The 21757-nt window shown below is 39.9% G+C and overlaps 1 protein-coding gene across 1 annotated transcript in view; it reads right to left on the bottom strand.

The window, feature by feature from the left end:
* The window catches only part of rngtt (RNA guanylyltransferase and 5'-phosphatase), a 161358-nt gene that overhangs the window by 76797 nt on the left and 62804 nt on the right, over nucleotides 1-21757 (bottom strand). Inside the window, exon 11 of the mRNA XM_041804477.1 lies at nucleotides 13894-14058. Coding sequence (XP_041660411.1) covers nucleotides 13894-14058 — 165 coding nt within the window. The remainder of the gene's footprint in view (nucleotides 1-13893; nucleotides 14059-21757) is intronic.

Raw genomic sequence — 21757 nt, 5'->3', positions numbered from 1 at the left:
AATGCTAAGTTAATGGTTTCAGCTCAATCAAATGACTAGCAATACTGACGTTAAAAGGAAAGAAGAAAAAAAAAGAGGCATTGAAACTTTAAATTATCTTTACATTACGTTAATGCCTTGACTCACGTATGAACTTCAGTGACATACCATTCTTAATCAATAGGGTTTAATATCACCTCGGTCTGTCCTTTGCTGCTATAACAGCTTCAACTCTTCTGGGATGGCTTTCCACAAGGTTTAGGAGTGTGTTTATGGGGATTTTTGACCATTCTTCCAGAAGTACCTTTGTGAGGTCACACACTGATGTTGGACGAGAAGGCCTGGCTCTCAGTCTCCGCTCTAATTCATCCCAAAGGTGTTCTATCGGGTTGAGGTCAGGATTCTGTGCAGTCAAGTTCATCCACATCAAGCTTTCTCATCCATGTCTTTATGGACCTTGCCTTGTGCACTGGTGCACAGTCATGTTGGAACAGGAAGGGGTCATCCCCAAACTGTTCCCACAAAGTTGGGAGTATGGAAGTGTCCAAAATCTCTTGGTATGCTGAAGCAGTCAGAGTTCCTTTCACTGGAACTAAGGGGCCAAGCCCAGCTCAACCCCACACCATACCCCCCCCAAACTTTACACTTGGCACAAAGCAATCAAACAAGTACCGTTCTCCTGGCAACCACCAAACCCAGACTCATCCATCAGATTACCAGACGGAGAAGCACAATTCGTCACTCCAGAGACGGCGTCTCCACTGCTCTAGAGTCTAGTGGCGGCGTGCTTTACACCACTGCATCTGATGCTTTGCATTGCACTTGGTAACATGTGGCTTGGATGCAGCTGCTTGGCCATGGAAACCCCCATTCCATAAAGCTTTCCTCTCTACGCACTGTTCTTGAGCTAATCTGAAGGCCACATGAAGTTTGGAGGTCTGTAGCGATTGACTCTGCAGAAAGTTGGTGACCTCTGCGCACAATGCACCTCAGCATCCGCTGACCCCCCTGCCGTCATTTTACGTGACCTAGTTGCTGTCATTCCCAATCGCTTCCACTTTGTCATAATACCACTGACAGTTGACTGTGGAATATTTAGGAGCAAGGAAATTTCACGACTGGACTTGTTGCACAGGTGGCTTCCTATCACAGTGCCACGCAGGAATTCAGAAGCCTAAGTACATCAGAGGTGGGAGTTTACAGTAGTTTCAGTACTCAAGCACTAAAATCATAATCACCATAAAAAACAGGACACTAAATAGCTAACTCTAAGATATGACTTCATGGAAAACTCTGTAGTAACAGGCACTTTATCCAAATGCTGCTCTTTCCACATCTGTTCATCTGCTCTACTCCCACGTTTAGAAGAAACAGAACCTCAGCCAGTGCAGGTCTGTACTGAAGGTAAGCCCTGCTGGTAAGACACATCAGCCACCTGTCTGCAGGAGAGCCAAGATAATTCAAAGACCAATGCACAGCGGTGGTGAGCACAGCCCACACACTCAGACACACTCACAGCGACAGCAGAGACAGTAAGTGTGAAGAGGGAACAACAACCAGGAGGAAGCCCTTCAATGCTGCTGCATCCGTGACACTTGAGCTACAGTAGAGGAAGAGAGCGTCTCTGTAATCAGCTGGAGAGCTCCAGGGTCAGCTGGGTGTCAGACAGTAAAGAACAGTGGCTTTGGTGTCTAGGAATACATTTGCCTACTTAATGTAGTCAGGATGTGGAAACATCTACACACCAGCCAGGAGATGGATTGTACATACAGGTAGTAACTTTGGCAGAATTAGTCCAGAATTAAAACAACCCAGAGACAGAGAACTTTGAACTACAAGCTACAATATGTAACCAGTTTAACCTCGACTCTGAGAGGATAATTGTGCAAAGTTTGAAGAATTTTTTAGATATCACATTCACAACAATGGCTTAGAAGGACATATGGGCGTACAATAAATGGATGGACAACCTAAAAACATGTCTCTCATCCAGACTGTCTTGTCTTTTTAAGTCAACTACAATTCAAGTGTGACTACTTTGTGTTATATGGGAAATGATCAATGTCTCGTAGATCCCTAAAAACGTAGACAGGAAAAAGGGTAAAAAAGGAAAAAAAGGGGTACAAAAAACTGTTGTTCCATTTGCTTGAATGTAAAAGTTTCTGAAATGCAGTATTATAATTTACCAGTGCATCACAACTATCTCAAAACATTATCTTATTAGCCTACCAATCACTAGCATTGGGTATTGTTTGGGTCTTTACTGATACTGCTGCTGAATCATTACTTTAAAATTATATCTGTGCCTAAACTGTGCCCGAATCCATACTTTCAAGAGAAAACCCCCTATCAAAAAGCATGATTTATAACTACAGGGTGTTTCTTGGCACATGCTCTTTTTCCCATCTCTTGGGGACCAAAAAGTGAAAAAAATAATCATTCTGTGAAAAAAATCCTTCAAAATATTCACATTTTTACAAAAAAAAAAGTCTTGCTCTTTTGGAAATTTTAGTCATTATTCAAAGCAGTTGCTGTCTGCAGTGACACAGAGGGCCACATCACAGGCTCTCTATCTCTCTTTCTCTCCATTATGAGCTATTCAGGCCATCTCTGCCAAGATTTGCACAGCTATTAATGTGCAGTTTGACAAGCATGATATGACAACGGAACAGCCTGCCATTGGTTGTTGCAGCTTGTCACAATACATTCAAGGACAGAATACGGTAGTTTAGCATTAGCTGCTAGCAGCAAAAAATCCAAAATGACAATAGCGGCAATAACGGATTTATTTAAGTGGATTTAAGCTGTAAATACCCAAGTTCCAGGCTCAAAGGAAAAGTTTCAATAAGGAATTCAAAGGCATAGATAGCTGAATTAAAATGGCAAAATGTCTAGTTTCAACAGGGAAAAAAATAAGTGTCTATGAGTAAGGGTTCAAACATCACTATAGCACAAAACTTTTGCCTTTTGATAGTGCTTCTTGATGCAGAAATCCTATCCTGCCCCTCGTCTTTTGTGATGTGACAACGTGTGCAAACATCCATACCATCAAACTCGTCAGGATGTCCTCACTGAGAGAAAAAAAACATACTTGCTGTATCATGTTTGCTCATTTCCAGGAATCTCTTGCTTTAATCACTTATCATCCTGACAAGACCGTACACCTAGCCAACAGCAAAAACTTTATGAGCATTCTAGTTAACAACAAATGTTCGTTGACCTTTAAAGTAGAGGCTAATTAGCATAGCTGCTAAGATCCACTTTTCAAATAAAAGAGAAAAACGACAGCATGATGTGTCCTCATAATTACCGAAGTTTTCAAGAGAAATAAGACCCCACTGGTTAGTAGCTAAGCTGTGGAGCTCACTGAGAAGGTCTGAAAACCTTATTCAGAGAATATTCATTTTGTGGAGTAGCAGAGAAGTTAGCATAAAAAACATCAAGCTTGACATAAGTATTAAGCAGATAGTGTTAATTTTAAAAGATACCCAGCCTAAAAGAGGATTAATAAATTTAGATGAAGGTAACGTTAAGTAAGAGATTAAGTACAGAGGCATTGGCAGTATTGACAGCTTAGACATGGACCCAGGATGCTCCATAGGCAGCAAAGAAATGATCAAAAATAAACAAAGCCTTTGCAAACAAGCTTTGTGGAGGTATTATGTGCAGTGTATTTTCATTGTTATGTCAGCAGCTGTGCTTGTTATCTCAGACTTATTGTTGAGAGCGATGGAGGCCAGGGGTGTCATGATATCCCTGTGGGTCAAAGCAAACATAAGGAGGAGTAGGTGGTGGAAAGCAGAATAAACAAAACAGTCCAAAGAGCATCTAAACACATCAGTTGACCTGACCTCCAGGATGTTTGTTCCTTTCCTTAAGCACATCTAATAGAACTGATGGCATGAGTAGAGCAGAGCAGAGTAGAGCAGAGAAGAACAAACAAACTGAGCCACATCATCAGACACTGAAACATATTCACCTGCTCACTCTTCTCTCTCTTTGGTGAACGCAACCCGTACTGTAAAGACGCGCATCATCAAATGTTGCATAATGTATTGGAGGCTTTGAAGAAAACTCAAAAATTTCAAAGCACCAGAGGTAAACAAACATTAGTCATCAGGTCCACAATGTGTGTTCATCCAAGCAGCATAAGGCCTTATACAACAGCTGACATGTCTCCTTCTTTGAGTGGGTGCAGCGGGAGAGAGAGAAACAGAGAGAGAGAGAGAGAGAGGATGCAGGTGATAGAGTGCAGCTTTCTCTTGAACCGAATCACGAAGGATGGGTGTATTACCATGGCCAGAGGAACCAGCTGATGATTTTTTTATTGCAGAGTATTTCATGAAGTGAGTAGGAGCTTCTGTGAGAAATCCACAGTCTTAGGATCCCCACAATTCTGCTAATAATTAGACCAAATTAGATGCTGTAGGTTTATAGGTCAATACAGCAGATTATTTTAGGCATGGCCCAAAACGGTTAACGAAAAAGACAGACAGAAAAAGATACTCCACACTATTCTGCATAGACTGAATTTGAGCTAACGCTGGCTAATTGAACAATCCTAGTAGACAATAGAAATAAAATCTGGATAAATGATAAGAAATTATATGGTCATTGTAGTCTATACAGATGAATCTAACAGCAGAAATACCAAGAAAAATAGAGAAAAATAAAGTCATCACCAGCAAACACAACTAGCAGCTTAATAGCAATAAATATATTGTCAACTACACTGATGGGAATTCCAGCTATTGTTAGTGATCTGGATCTTTTGACTCAACATGGCAATAAGACGATTCTTTCAGCTCCTTAACTGTTTTTATTCTGGCTATTGTAAAATCAGCCAACTTTACAATCATTTGACCTATGGCTGATATATGAGCATAACTGAAATTGTTATTAGTAATTATCAAAACTATAGGTTTCCCAGAAAAAAACTGCATGACTTGTCGCATTACACATTTATATTTTATCACTGAACATGTGACACCAAAGACGAAAACACAACTTTAATTCGAGATCAAACCTTAATTCTGAGGTGTATTTCATAACAACAAAGGAAAAAAGGACCTACTCGTTTTAGAACAACACTTCATTTCTGCAAGTTGGAGGCTAGCGATTTTTCCTGCTAGTTCATATCTTTCATGATAAAGCTAAAGGAAAACCTTAAGAGTGTTAGGGTTAGACACCCAAACTCTAAAGGTTTGGGTTAGGGGGAAAAAATCTAAAACAACACACCACACACTAAGGAAAAACCCAACAAGGGTTAATACATCACTTCCTGCATCACTGCCTCATTGTAGAGGTCTGCAACATGTGAGCCCAAATTGCCCACCGAAGAGGTCTGCATGCCTCTCAAAAACTGTCCCAAAGTTAGGGGAATCTGCCTGTGGTTCCACTCCCACTTTTGAGCGTGTGCAGTCGTCTGACCATAATATCAAACATGCCAGAAATCCATTGACCTGTCCCAAGCAACTGATTGGGCCATGGTCAGCCACCATGACCCTGAGCACTGCATGCAAGATCAGGCTGGAAGTCTGCCTGACTTCCAAGAAAGTTGGCTCAAAATTTATGTCTGAATTGACTAGAAATTGCACTGTTTATACACAACTTAAAACATGCAGATAAGCCAAAGACCAAAAAACTGCTAATTGTCGGTAACGTGTATTCTAATTCTTGTTTATTTATTCATTTATTGCTTCATATTATTCTACTAATGCCATGGCATATTGGATATTTTTCTCATAACTAGCAGGCTTACATAAGAGTGGGTACCTTCTACAAAACTTTTTTTTTTTTTTTACTTTGTGGTATACTTGGATGACTTCTATGAAATATGAAACAGATGAGCAATCCCCAGGGGCACAAAAGTGATGTGAAGGTAACACCCATTAGATCCGGCAACTGTTGAGAAAAAATGTATGATGAGAACACTGTCTGTTGAATAGCATCAGAAAAGCGGCTTTTTGTGGATAACATTTATATAGCGTGTTAAATACGAGCTTCATATGTTTTAATGAGGATGAGTCTCTGTGTGTAGTCTGGCTCTAGTTAAATGTTAAACACCTCAATGATATCTTAGTCATCGACTGTTTAAAACATGAACGTAGTCTCAGTCAGTACATTTTCATGATGTTAGAATAAGATGTTTTGGGTCAGTTGGGCTAAAACTGGACTATTAAAATATATGTACGTATGTTGGTTGTACTAAATAGTTACTATCATACTAACTTGAATCTTTCAGTAACTGGTTGGTGGTCCTTTTACACCTGACTACTCCAAACCAGCCAAGGCATAATGCACATGTCCCACTGTTTCTATGCTTGGCTTTGACCTGAACATCAAACAGCATAACACAAGAATAAAGCTGTTAAAAAAGTATGACAAAGGGATAAACATAGCAACAGCCTGGCCATTAAACATGTTTGCCTTCTTACATGATTTGCTGTAATGATGTCTGGATATCAGGTGGCAAAAAAACAAACAAACAAACAAACAAAAAAAAGATGAAAAATGTCTGAAACTGACATTTTTTCTCTGTGATTTGGTTGTATCGCTCACATAGGCAGGAGTCAAAACAAAAATCAGCACTTAAAAGATAATAGACTTTGGAAAAATGAAGTAGCTCTCAGGGAAACACACAACAACCCATCGAACAAAAAGGTGCTTAAAGACACACCAGAGACTGTGATTGCACAAAACTATTTGACATCACTATCAACATTCTCAAAGAGTCATTTCTTCTTATTTTGTATTCAGTTCATACACTTAACCTTTATCTTACCTTTCTCTCTGTGATGAGCTTTGAGAGTGCAATCTTGTAGAAGTATTCAGATAACAACTTTTCAGTTCTCTGTTCAAACTCAATCTAAGACAGAGAAGGTATTTGAAGATGAGATCTGCTCTCAGGTGAGAAACTCATCCCTCCACCTGAAGTCTTTCTTTTCCCCCCACTCATTGCTGTGTGGACTCAGGGGAGGGTGCCAGCTGATGGCTGGTGGTCAACACGAGATAGCAGACTTGTAAGGGAAATGTAATTCAGGTCGGCCGGATTCTTTTGGAGATATGATAAATGAGGGAGAGATGTTAGATACTCTGCAAAGGGCAAATGCTAATTAATACCATTTAATTTCCTTTGGTAATTTAAGCCCTACTAGATAGGAACTTTATTAAGCTCAGATACTGCCACAAGTCGCTTCAAAAAAATGTTATGACCTCCAAATGTCATCAAAATGGAGTAAATTACTTTGAATAATTTGTTTTCAAGAGCTGAAAAAATGTGACTTAGATTTGTAATGAGTGAATTCATGTGGACTTAAATATCCCGGGTTTGATCAGGTTCTTAAAGTATCAAGTTTTGTGATTGGGTATTTTTATTCAACCTTTTTTTACCAGGCTAGTTCAACTGGGATCAGAGATTTCTTTTGAAAGGGAAACCTGACCAAGAATTTCAGCAATACACAGTAGGCTAAAATCAAATGCACTCATACTGGCTCAGTTTATGATAGACAATAAGTTCAAAAAAACATCATCTAAAACGGCTGTTGTCAGAAAGTCTGGATTAAAGAGTTTTCACAAGGGATTTCAAACATCCAGAGTCACCAAGTTTAGCAACTTGAATTAAGTCTGCAGATTGTTTCAAGCAAACGGTGCAGAAAACCAAAAGGCTTTTTTCCCAACTCAGTACGAAATTCTGTGCTTCACTATTAAAAGAGAGGAAAGATAGTCTGGAATTTAGCCGAGAATGGCTTTTAAAATGACAAACCAGCTAATCCTCTGGTCTTATGCTGAGGTGGAGTTAAAGGTTGTTTGCAAGCAGGTGATCCTGAATGTCCATTGGCGGGTCAGGAAGTTGGGGACAGCCATTAGGAATGAATGGGAATGGAGGAAAGTTAGTACTTCACAGCTCTATATGGACCTGTACACTGCAATTATCATCAAAACACTTCTATGTACTTTGAGTATGATCCCTACACTTTACAAAAAAGTATTTTTTTCCACAGTTTAACTGATTTACATGGCGTGGAGGTGATCATTATCGCAACTTAATCAGTCCTGCAAACGTTCTAGCACCTAACGCTGTCCAGCCAGGTGAAGGGAGGCAAAAGTCTAGAGGAGTCTAGCACTGAGCTAAAAAGCTAGCTGAGCCCCTTTGACATGTAAAAAAAATCACTGTCTTACCACAAAATTGCTTTTAAAAACCATCCTGTACTATCAACCAAATGAACATTGTAGTGGGTGACCGAGTAATATTGAGCAGTTCACGGATGAACCTGGACATAATGTAAGCCACAGTAGCAAGCTCCTGTTTGAGTGCCAGTTTCCTTTCCTCCATCCTTTGTTGTTATTCAATCTACATTAAAAAAAAAGCAAAACTGTTAAAAAATGTTCGGGAGCAAAACCAGCTTGAATGAGCTGAGCCAAATGATCAGGATCTCTTAAAAGAGACGGATTTCCTGTCACAACAAGCAAGACTGGACAGACATCAGCTGAGGAAATCAATCAGTCAATCTAGACCATGAGCACAGCACCAGCAGTTTTAAGCCCCATTACAGTGGTGACAAAAACCTTCCTTTAAGGGGCAGGACTGTCAAGCAGACCAGACCCATCTTTACAGTCCTCTGCCCAAGCCATGCTGGGGCTAGAAAATGCTAGTAAGGAGGGTAGGGTGGGAGAAAAGCGGAAACAGGAAAGAAACAAGAGAAACAACAAAACAACAAATGAAAGACAAATTTATGGCAGTCGTGGCCATAAATGTATCTTTCATTCTGAAATGGCCATCATTACTGACAGTACTGATGGGATACAGGCAAGATAAGAGCTTAATGTGCTAAACCGTGGCAAAAATGTACTGAACCAAACAGGGCCGCTTTGTGAAAACAGACTATACATGAACATTGAGTGACACCGCTCGTCCAGGCTTTAGATGGAGGCTTTTTATTCCTTCCCGCTGCCATTTCTCCATGTGTTTTTTTTTTACTTTATTGCCTGAATATTTCACTACTTTCAGGATGTAAAAGTAGCTTAAGAATGATTTTACTTTCGCACTTTAAATGCTTGGCATAGTCATAACAGCTCAAACATGGCCGTTTTTGTTAGTGTCATCTGCAGCTATACACGTGATCCCTGCATCCAGTTTAAAAATGTTAAAGTAGATATTAAGAAATCTTTTACAATTTGACCCAGCTCTTGTAGAAGGTTTTCTTTAAAAAAAAAAAAAAAAAAAGAACCTCTTAAAGTTAATACAAGTAATATGCAACCTAGGTTGAAAACTATAAATGCAGCATGTGTTTTTTTAAAGATTATCTACCCTAATCTGTCACTGCTTAGGGTAGATGTGGGGAATAATGTGGGGAAGGAGCCACAGGATGGATTCAAACATTGCCCACCTAGAACTTCCGAACATGGGGTGTGACCTGACCACTAGGACTTCTGCACTCTGCAACAAGTATTTAACTGTAGAACATGCAGCACCAGTTGTGCTGTAAGAGCCCCCCAAAGAGAATTACTTTTGAAACAGAATATATTCTGTCCACTGAGTCTGCTCAGCCTACACAATAGGGAAATTCCCCAAATACATTATCTATCTGTTCCAGTGTAAAACTTGTGTAATACATAAGGGGTCTTTGTTAGATAATTGGACAAGAGGAGGAAGCACAGAGGATAAATGCTCCCAAGTGGTGGGAAATGGTGGCATGAATCTGAGACGAAAAACAGGAGCTAAGCAGCAGCAGACAAAAGCATCATACAACTCCAGGCTGTGACTGAAAATACCCTGAAAAGGAATTTTGGGTCGATATGCCATGAAGTGGAGGGTTGTGCAGCGATGAATTAATGAGACAGAGTCCAGTTTCCCCTTTTTCAAGTCCCACACAACAGAGATATGACTGTATGGGGAGCAGATGTCCTCTGCACAACACAATAGAGCAGTCAGAAAGCAGACACAGTACCAGTGACTTCATTTCTTGAATATCTCCATCCACAAAGGTTGGTTGCTCATAAAGATCCTCAGTGAAACAGACAGCGCAGGGCTTGAGCAGAAGTAACAGCACAGTTCATGCAGAGAATTTTAAAAGGGGCAAAAACACCAAAGACATGAGTGTTGACGGAAATAAATGTGGCCACAACACAAGGAGAGGTGTCTGAAACTTCACCCCTCTGTCTGCTTTGATCATCTCTGAATGCGCTGAGATTTCCGACTGATCTCAGCGCGAGAAAAACATCAAATTAATCGCACTCTGACCTCCCACAGACATGATATTAGGGGCATGAGTGCAGGTCTTTGAGGGAGACTTAAAAGCTGAACAGAGGATAAAAGCTCTCCTGTCCTCCGCCTGTGAGCGGCACAAAACTCCAACCTGAGGTGTCATTATTTATTTATTATGTGACAACTACAAAGAAAAATGCTAAATAAGATCATCTCTGAAGAAAATGTGACTTCATTAATGTCATTTATTTTTGGTATTAAGGAGCAGACTTTACAGCAAAGCCAGAAGTTGAAAAAAATTCAACAAAATCTATGAAATCATGTCAGCAGTGAAAAGTAATGCCCTAATTCTCTACTCTCATCATTTCACAAAAATGCTTGCAGACATGCTCTCAGCTCAACACCAGTGGGAGAGCGTCAAGGATGAGGCTGAAGGCACTCAATTGACCGATCAATGCCACACAGTGAAGAAAACCCAAGATTGATTCTGGGGTTGTGAGAGGTTTGATCTGCTTCACAAACATTCAACACTGGTGAATAAAAAACTAAAAAACTGTCTTCTGCCTTGGCAGAGTTTCATGTGTTTCTTTGCTGATTTGTATCAGACGTCATAGCAGTTATCACCGCTGGCAAGGATCCCGGTGAGCTCAGATGAGACTAAAATTTGACGTCAACAAACTGCCGATCACTGATTGGTCAGACAGTATAGGAGCATCATGGGCAGAAAGGTCTTGGGAATCAACCCTGTTTGGTTGTCAACTTCAGACAGTTTTTAAATTTCCAAACTCTCCTTCCTTTTCTAAAGTATAAAAGACTCCAGCCCCCCAAGACACTCAAGGAGATAAGTAGTGTAGAAAATAGATATAATAAACCGTCACCTTGACTTCCTCTTCATGATGTTGTGCTGGGCACTGCAGCAGTTTCATGCAGCCTTCATGACAACTTTGCCTTCTCTGAGGAGGTACAATCAAAGTATTAAATGGAAAAGGAAGTGCTAGGCACCAAATCCAAGTACAGCTGAGTTTATGAGCTAGTGCCACAAATAGAAATGTATTCAACTATGGTTGAAAGCAGTTGTCAAATTCGTCACATGGTCTTTGTGTCAGCAGGTATGATATGAGCCTGATATGCCGTGTAGAGGGCATAAGCAATCAACAATATATTGCATAATGTAAAAGAAAAAGCATACTAATAACTGAATACAAGGAGGACAAAAATAGCAATAATGGTATTATTATATATTTGCATATATTACACCCTCAACAGTAGAAAGACCAAGACCAGCTTTTTAAAAAAGGCACACAGTGCGCAGCATATTGGAGTGACTATACTGCCGGGTATTTTGTATATATGAAAGTAAAAATTTTTGGGTACGTTGTTGGGGGTGGGGTGTTTTTGGTGATTTTAGACACAAGTGGGGTAGGGTTGGGATGCTCCAAAGAAAAATATCCAGAGGTTACGTTAGACCCTTTGCTTTCTTGTCATTTTTCTACAGGGTTGTAATGATGACAGCGTGAACATTGAAAATTCGTGAAAGATTTTCCTTCATTTTAATGCTGACAGAGTGACATGGTGTGTGTCGTCAAAATCACAGCTTTAAGAAATTTTCCTAAGTCGTAATTGTTCAAACTGTAGTGTAAAAAACACAATTTATGCCCAGCTACTTCCTAAAAAAAGTATATACCAAATAGAGTTCCTGGCTTTCTGCCTAAGTTCTTGTTGTATAAAAGGGCTAGGTAAAAATCAGTCCAGTTTTTCCTGGTATCTATGCTAATTCAGGGTGAACTGATGCTAAAACACAGCTGGTAATGTTTCAGGAAATTCATGGCAAATTGGCGTGCAGCTGCAATGTCATTCATATCTAACAGTTTTGCTTCTCAAGGGCCTGTGTCCACTAACTGTGTTTTCACACTAGCAGTGCCCACCACCGAAGCTTCAGAGCATTTCTCATTGGTGCCTACTGTTGCTGGGTTACCAAAGTTGTCCCATGGCACTCCAGTGGCCCTTGGCAAAGACTGTTAGGCCTGTTTAAATGGCACTGTATTTTCTTAAGGACAATTCACAGAGAAAATATAGCAACAATATAAAAGAATTTTGTCTGGGATGAGCTACCTCTAGACCTGGAAGACTTACCTTCAGATAAATGAGTTGGATTAGTTTCTCTTCTGCCAATGTGGACAAAGTTTAAATCAGAAGTCCAACTCTCTCGATTTTGAGTAGTTCATGAGGAATAAAGGGCAATAACAAGCATGGCTTTGTTTCAACTGTAGCTTAGAGAGTGTTTTTGCGCTTAGGATAATAAGTGCCAAAAACCCTTAAATGCACTGATTTTGTGGAGACGTGATGCCTGTGCAAGATATTGCATTGGTGGACGGGGGCCACAATTTACTGCTCGTCTTGCTTATCATTTTATTGTTTTCCACTGTTGTATATGTCTCATGGAGAAAAGTGCCGTACATGTGCCTTATAGGTAATTTGATATGACCCTAGAAACAGTCACAACACATGACTCCTCCCTCTGCATTTACTACCCATCCACAAACCCCTCACCCAGCACAAACTGAGTGTTAAGAGTTGAGAGTGTGTCTGACACAGAAAATTTCACACTGCCAGGTTTATGTGTGAAAGGCAAGTTCTTGAAAACATCAGGGTCTGATTGTCCTGACATCTGAAAAATGTCAAGAGTTGCAGCATTAAAGGGCAAGAGAGAGCCAGTGGAAATCTTCGGTGGACCTTCCAGTATCTTTTGGAGTCTGAACTTAGTATGTGCATCCACAGTATGCATTCAGTGATGACCTGCAACTGGGCCTTACTTTGCCGCCCTCTTGTGCAATTAACAGCAATAAATCATTTCTGTGGCCCTCATTATTACTGTATAGTTTATTTGCTACTGGCAAGAACAATAATAGCATTAAATTCAGCACAGGCTAAGGGGCTAATAGCACCTCTTTAACAGCTTTTCTCCCTCATTCTGTCATTAACATGCCTTTAACCCTTTCAGATCAGCACTTTATAAAAATTTGATTAACTTTTGAGATATAAATCTTAGCCTTTTACTTTCCTTCCTCTTGAAGCTAGTAAACTACTTTATATACACCAAGCCAATGGAATACACATTTATGGGCACCCACACCCAGCATTATCGTATCCATACCCCAAAACCAACGATAATTTGTGTTAATGCATGGAATCAACACAGCAAAGGAATAGAGATCTGGTGCTCTCCTCTCTTGAAAGGCTGCCCTTCACAAAGACCAAGCTTTCATAACCAATCTTAGTACTCATGTCAAAACACCAGGACTGCCTGTCTTTTCCTACCACACTAGCAGATGTAACAACCACACACTTTGTCAGGAGCCCAGGACTCATCTGATGTACCTATCACAGATCTGACACCAAGAGGGAGCCTGTTGTGCCTTCAGTAACACATTAGGGCATTATTGTTGCTCAGTATCTGTGTCCTGCTCCTCATTCTGGTCTGTATTACCTTTCAGACGCCTTGAGAAGCTGCTGCCCTGGAAATCAACTTTTAGAAGAAAACTGGGGCATTACCTGAGTGCAAGTTTCATTTGTTTATACAGTGATTAAGAGTTTTAGGGGCATTCTGAGTTTTGTATGTTTGTGCTGAAAGCAGGAAACTTTTTTCCAACATTTCAAAGAAGTACTGTAGCTTGAAATAAAGAAAAAAAAGTGTTCGTGTTACTCACCTTACGTGATGCATGAATGTCAAAGAAGGGTTTATTTCGGACACTGAAGGGCTCCTTGGTTTTGTCGATCTGTCCCGTTTTCATCTTTTCCATGCGGGGTGAAATGATCTCTTTTTCTATACATACCAGGCGGATGCTGAAATCACACTGACCAACAGGTTGACCCTAAAACACACAAAAAAAGGAAGCGTTACTCTTATTCAAACCTTAGAACGAGCTCTTTTTGAATCAGGTATGAATATTATGAAACATTCTGCTACAAAGAAAGTTGATTAGCACAATGTTCTCCACTGGTTGGGCCTCAGGACCCATCTTCAACTCCTCAGTGAGAAATTGTGATCCAATTTCTTTTCCCCGACTGAGAAGACAAATTAAAAAGGAAAGTTTGGGTCTCATTCAATTGAAAACATGAGAAAAAGAGAAAGGACAAAACAAGCATGTTCTATTAGAGTTTTGGGTGCGAACCCTACTTAAGTAAAGCAGTAATACTATTACATAATAATCTGCATTGAAACTAACATTTGCACACAACAATGACAGTAAAAAATTATTGTAGACCTTTCTTGAGGTATTTTAAGAATAGTAAGCCTCCACGTCATCAACAAAACACAACATTTTAGTACAGAAAAGTGCCTAAACATTTATTAAAGAGATGACAGCCATTTTTAAAAGATAATCTCTTTAATCTCTTACATTTTTTAACTTTAAAGGAGCAACAAGATATTGCTTGTTATGTACAGTTGCATCCCAAAAAATTAGAAAATCATGTGGTTTACTTCAGAAAGTTAAATTTACATATATTCTACCCTAATCTCATACAAAGTGAAATAATTCAAGATTTTTATTTTAATAATAAAAATAATACAGCTTACAACTCAAAAATAAAAAATCCAGTATCTCAAAATCAGTGTTAATTTCATCAACTAAAACTATGACTAAAAATGTTCGTTGACTGCCTTTTCTCCGTGACAAAAACTAGGCTAAGACTGACAAAAATAGACCTGTGATGACTAAAAAAGTGCAGTTAATTTTCATCAAGATGACTAAAACTACTCTAAAATGTAATTTAGTTTTTTTCAGACGTTCAAAATCTGTGATATTTCTCCACTGTGGGTAAATCTGCCAAAAAACAATGCATCTGTAACTATTCTGCCTCTCATCTGTAGAAAGCAGGGACCCCAGGTTAAGCAGAGTGCACAGAACACACTATCATGATATGGTAAGAGATTTAGAGTTTTGTTGGCTAAAACTAGACTAAAACTAAAAAGAGTAGACATGATTAAAATGTGACTAAAACTAAAAGGAATTTCATCTAAAGACTAAGACTAAAATTAAAAATAGCTGCCAAAATTAACACTGCTCAAAATATTAGATTATTGTGGCTTAGTCCAAGTTGTAAAGGTTTCCTGAGCCCTTATTTATCCATCTGGTTCAGTACACACAACTGCAATCATGGGGAAGACTGCTGACTTGACTCTTGTCCAGAGCACTATCATTGACACTCTTCACAGGGAGGGTAAGCCACAGAGGGTCACTGCTGAAAGGTCAGGCTGTTCTCAGAGGCTGTATCAAAGTGCACAAGCAACAGGGATGAGCTCAGCCTTCAGAGGATTGTCAAAAAAAGCAGATTGAAGAACTCGGGGAGCTAAGAGCAGAGCCTGTTCCACACCGATCAATCATACAGCCATCAACACAGAAAGCACAACTGAGCCTTAATACAAAATAAAAATGTCACACACCTGAACCTTGCATACTATCTGTTGTGTTCTATGCGTATCCACTCGTATTTGTTGTAGAATGTGGCGAATTGTTTATGCTGCTATGAAAATAAGCAGTGAGGATGAGCCTGTGGCTCTGCCACTCCTTAGAAATCCTACTTGATCCATCCATCCTGACAGAGAGCTTTATATGGTACCAGCAGTGCCAAGTTGGAAAGATGGAGAGCAACTTTTAATCCTTGTTAGGTGGCCGGGAGAACAAACTTGTGCCTTAATCTGTTATACTTTGATGTGACACTAGTAAAAGTAAAACTACATCAAAAACCTGTACTACAGCAACAAAATACACGCCCTGGGCTCAAAATATGGGGTAGTAAGTTACCAAAATTTGCAGGAGAAACTCCTGCATTGTGTTGGCAATAAGCTCTCTTTACCTCTTTGGCTGGCAGCTATGGGTTAAAAATAAGACTGAAGAGCTTTAATTTTTGTTTGTTTGAAGCTTTGATACATATTGATTGTATCGACCAATTAGATAATAGAGATTAGAGCCCGACCGATTTATCGGTGGGCTGATCAATCAGGCTGATTATAGCGTATCACAGATTAATCAACATCGGCCAATATGTAGTTGATATATTAACTTTTTTTGCTGCACGGGGAATTTGTCTCTGCTCCTGTCGCTCTGCGTGTCTCCATGCTGAACTCAGCCTGAGCCTGGCCCCTCCCCCTCAAACACAGAGTTCAGCAGCAGCTCTCCCCCACTCAGTGTAGCCAACTTAGCAACTTTGTCGCTATATTTAGTGAGTTTTCAGACCCTCTAGCAACTCTTTTTCAAAAACGCGACTAGTGACAAATCTAGCGACTTTTTCTGGTGTTACTGGAGAGTTTTGGAGACTCTGACGTGAAAGCACATATCGTTGTTGCTCTTCTGTGTGAGCAGCAGCTGCTGCTGTGGGTCCCTCCTCGTCCCTAAGCACTCACAGGCAGCCCAGTCCTCACACAGCAGTTCCTGCTGCAGTCGGACTCACTCGGCTTGTTTTGCTGCTTGCGTGTGCCGCGTGTGTCAGCTCCGGGTTGTGCTGGTGCGACTTTCACACAGGGCCCAAGTTTTCTGCATGTCAGCCGCATCTCCCTGCTCTCAAAGCCCTGTTCTTCTTCATAAGTTTTACCTCAATAAACCCCGTTAAAAGCGACTTGATTCAGTGTACAGAGGGTGTTTGTCAGGAACTATTCAAAATAAAAGCATTCTGTACAAGCGAACAGTTTCTCTATAGAAATGCTAAACCGGGCTTTTACTTTGAAAAGCACAAACCACAAAAGCATTCATACGGTGCTTATCTTTCGTGTGACATATTCTACCAGTGTGGAGACAGAAAGTTTCACTAATAGTAGATCTTTAGAGAACAACTTTATTTTAGGCTTGTGGCCTTCCTCAGGTTATCAAGAAACACATTGTAAACATATTCTATGTGCATAATTGCCACAACAATGTCCTTTTCCTGTCTAACATGGTCCACAGCCACAATAAAAGACTATTAAACAGCGTTTTAATGTCGTCTAAGCATCTTTGTGAAATAAACAAAGACAAATGCAACTGTTAATTCACATGTCCACATTTGTGTTCATGTACAGTATATATCCTGTATATATCAATGTTTTTATTTCATATATCAGCCAATATATCGAATATTGGCTGATAGATATCGGCTTTTTTTTAAGCCCCCCGTATCGGCATTGGCCCCAAAAATCCCATATCGGCCGGGCTCTAATAGAGATTGTATGATTATAAAGCACATGGCATTGGAAAGTACTGAAAAGAATTCAAGTTTTGAAAACACTCACAACCTTAAATACTTAACTATAATAAATGAACTGCAATTGAAAAGAATAATTTCTTCCAGCTCTTAAAGGCACTAGAAAAGCTTACCACACACAAAGAAATTCTTCACTTTCAATAAAAGAGACTGAGTCCTTTCATAAATCTCATATTTATAGCTGCACTATAGGTGAGCCGTATCAAGGTACAAGAAGTGCGAGACCTTCACAGGAGAGCATATGGGAATGTAAACATGAAAAGTACACAACAGAGGGGAAAGGTTTTTCTTCATCACCATGACAACAGCCTCCCTCCGATGATTGGACAGCAGCACACAGTTGTCTCTGACAGATATCAGAGCAAGATGAGCCAATCACAGCCTGTCAAACAGACAAGACACGGCCAGCACAGAGAGCAAAGGTGCCATCATAGAGACACAAAGGGGCGAGTTCCTGACCCTGATTATTACAAAGAAGCCTGTGTGGAATTTTACTGCAGCCAGGAAGCTTATTTAACAAACACAACCATGTCAAAGTGTCAGGTTAAGGCAGTGAAGTAGTGATAAAACTGCCCTGATCCAGTACGGCCACTCAACAGTCGTCCACGCTTATCTCTGTTGCTCCATTGACAAAGTCATTAAAAATAATGAGTCACTTTTAACAGCACCAAAATGGAAATCAATGGGAGAGGAAGAAAATGACAAGCCAGTTTTAGAAAGCTGCAAGATGGACCTGGACTAAATGCCTGAAAACAATTTGAGGGTTTGGAGAGGAGAAAAACAAAAGCCTAAACTCAGACAAAAAAAACACAACTGAGGCAAATTCTTTCAAAATAACCTGGCCGCCACAGCAAAAGAACTTAATTAAAGTTGGGCACACTCCTTGTTTTTCTGTGTATCTCCAAAATGTATCAAAAAATCAAGGCAATGGTTTCTAACAGATTAACCCTTTCGATCCTGAATTGACTGTCAGGGAGTTAAACAAATGTATTTCCTATCCCAATATGAAGATCAATGATGATAAAGAAACAAATTATCTTTTTAAAATATAAACTTTAACATGTTAAAGGGATATTTCAATATTTTTGAAGTTGCACCGTATAAGGTACCTAGCAGTAGAAGTGGTATAAGCGCCAGTGATTTTCACTTGGACTGCTGACGTCAAGATCGGTTAACAGGTCCATATCGGATTATCTTTACACCACTAACATGTATGTCACTTGGCAGCCAAGGTCAAGCTCAACGGCTTCTCTTTTGTGCCGGCTTTAAGGCCCCTGGTAATACACCATGGCGGTTTTCAGGCCCTTGGGTCATCTACAGCCAGGAGTTCATAGTAAACCCTACTACCCAGCTGGGTGGTACCCTAAGCCATGCCTGCTTGCCACATCCACCCCCAACTCCCCCTATAGGTGTGGATTTTATTATTTTTTCTCCATGCCCCTAGACATATACAAGGACATCCAGAGCCTGACAGGGGTTGTGTCCATCCCCCCTGCAGCCTAATGATACCCTGGCTAAATCCACGTCTTACCTCAGCCTCAGTTTCATCCAAAACATGACTAAAACTTTTGCACAGTACGGTATATTTAGCACCTTTGATTTTCTGCTATATGTTGTTTTACTCCCTGTTAAAAACAAGCTTAGATATATTTAAAACCCACATTTACAGACTCACTTTTTATGCTGAATAGAGAAATAGCTCGATACCTCCTGATCTATATTAGAAATCCACTGAGCAGGAGGGTGTGAGACAGCTGCATTTATATTCTGCTCTGTTAGTGTTTGGCAAAGGCCACTTCCCTCTAGAGAGCTTCCTATAGAATTATTTGGCCATGGGTGGAGTGGATGAGGAGGTGGAGGACCAGTAATTAGTCATGATTAGATGCAATTATTCAGCTGTACTGTCTCATGAGGCAGAAAAATACTCAGCAAAACAGACAAGTAGGATTAAAGCATCTCTAAGTTAGCAGTTTAATGTAAATAAGTATAATGGGGAAGCTTCAGCAAGACCAAAATATATCTCTGAGCATTTAGAGGTCATATTAATGAGCACAAACAACATGACTGTGTGCAGTGATACTATAATGTGTGAAAATTAAGTGATAATTGCTTTTAGGATAGTGTGAAAGATGAAAACTATGTTTCTCAAAAGAAGATCAACACAATTCTACAGAGACCAAATTTAAAACTGTAGCTCCAGGGAAAATCACCACATCACAATAACATTATCACTCCAATTATGACCCTAAAAATAAAAGACAGGACAACAATGAGGCCACCAGACTAAACTCTAGATAAGGATTTATTGGAAAACAGTGGATTGTTTCCTCCGGTTTGGGAGGTCTCTGCCTTATGTGAAGGATCCAAGCATCTCAGGATCTTCCTCATGAGTGAGAGCAGAATGGAGCAAAGGATTGACAGATAAAAAGGTGCTAAATCAGTATTGTGGACATCATGTTGGACTATCCTGGTGAGAAGAGAGTAGTGCTCAGCCTCAGAGATAGGGTGAAGAGTTCAGAGATCCAGCGGGAGATTCCTTTGCATCAAAAGGAGCGAGTTGAGGTGATTCTGGCGTTTGACAAGGATGACTTCTGGTTGCATTCCTCTGGAGGTCTGATCATGCCAAACTGAGAGGAGCCTGTAGTTGACCCAGAACTGGAGGGAGAGCATACCACGTCTGGCGTGGAAACACCTCAGGATCCCCCACAAGGAGGTGGAAAATTGTGCCAGGGAGAGGGATGTCTGGTAGGGATACAACGATCCATGGATGTACATCAATGCATTGATTGGTTGATTAATTATTCAATCAGATCTATAGAAAGCCAAAACACTGATCTACACTGCCACCTTAAGCTACTCTTTTATTTTGAAATTCTGCCTAGCAGTGTGTCCTCAACAAGCTGCCGGTAGCCACAGTTACCAATAGTTTGGACCTGACATGAAGAGGAAATCCACTCCTCTTCTGGGTTTGAGGGCAGATTTTGGACAGTGACTACTGCAGGACCGGCCTCTCGCCTTACTTGGCTGACCACATCTGCATTTTTTTTAATACAAGTGCCTTACATGATCGTTTACAGATACAAAAAATACTCTCTCATCCTTATGGCTGAAGTAGCACCAAAGGAAAACAAAGTCATCACTGTAACATCATATGCCACAGATTTAATACTCATTAAAATCTCAGTGCAGAAAAAAACAAATGAACTATCTGCAGTCTTAATAGGCTCCTATGTTAAGTAAGAAGGGTTAAATAGAGTAGAAATAACTATGCAGGTCTAGTTTGTAAATGAGTTCAACAAAATGTCTAAAATGAGGACAAAGAGGCCAAAAGACTTGATCATGATTATTAAGGGTACCAGAAAAAATAACATGTTGCTCTAGAGCAGTGATCACCAACTGGAGGCGCAGGGGCAACATCAGGCCCCCCAGGGCTTCTCATACAGTCCCCAGAGGATTATTAAATCCAGAAAACTTTAGAGGGCAAAAATATGGCATGCAATTATTTAGCTATTTTTCTTGAAGTTTAAATAAAACCTTCAATGTAGCAGCTTATAATCCTGCATGGTAAACACATACCTTTTATTGTTATCTTGATTAAAAATGCAGTTTTTCACATCAACTTTCTACATAAGGCTCTTTGAGAGTGCAATTTCCTCCTCTGAGAATCTTCACAGAAAATCTGGGTCCTGCATGTGTTTTTTGCCTCTCAGGACACAGCATGTTAGCATCAAGCTCAGTATAGACATCAAAATTGGCTCCAGAAGCATGCCGCTTAAATATCTCAACCGCCATCTTGTGGCTGGCTGTAGTATAGGCGATAGAGATTGATCTCACTGTTAAAGTCTTAAACTTCTATTAATTTTGGAAGGAATTAATGTTTTTAAAATAATCTATTAATTAGACAAAAATATTATTTCAATTAATCGATGTCCAGCCCTACAGCTTCAGTCAAGAAAAGGCTGGCCCTTGTGAAAATGGACTTGATGATCCCTGCTCCAGAGTGATCAGAGTACATGAAAGGAAATAAAACATTTTGTACTTAAATGTTTGCTGTTTGTAAATCAACGTTCCAACTCAAACGGCCATAATTATGTTCCGAATTAAAAGGTAATCAGGGATACTCTACTGTAAGTAAACAGACAACATTTACAACATTAAAAAAATGTAGCCTACTGTAGTGAAACAAAGATCTCTGATCTTTTTGTTTTTATCTTTTAATAAAATACAGACTTTCATAAATTCAACTGCCAAAAATACTTTTTTCTGTATCTATGTGAAAGTTGTGCATAAAATCGTCTGATAAATCAAACTGAATTGAAATTGTAGTGTGGC

This window comes from Cheilinus undulatus, linkage group 14, assembly GCF_018320785.1.
Source record: "Cheilinus undulatus linkage group 14, ASM1832078v1, whole genome shotgun sequence".
NCBI classification, from domain to species: domain Eukaryota; kingdom Metazoa; phylum Chordata; class Actinopteri; order Labriformes; family Labridae; genus Cheilinus; species Cheilinus undulatus.
Note: the sequence above shows the minus strand (reverse complement) of the source record. Positions and strands in the feature narration are given on the sequence as shown.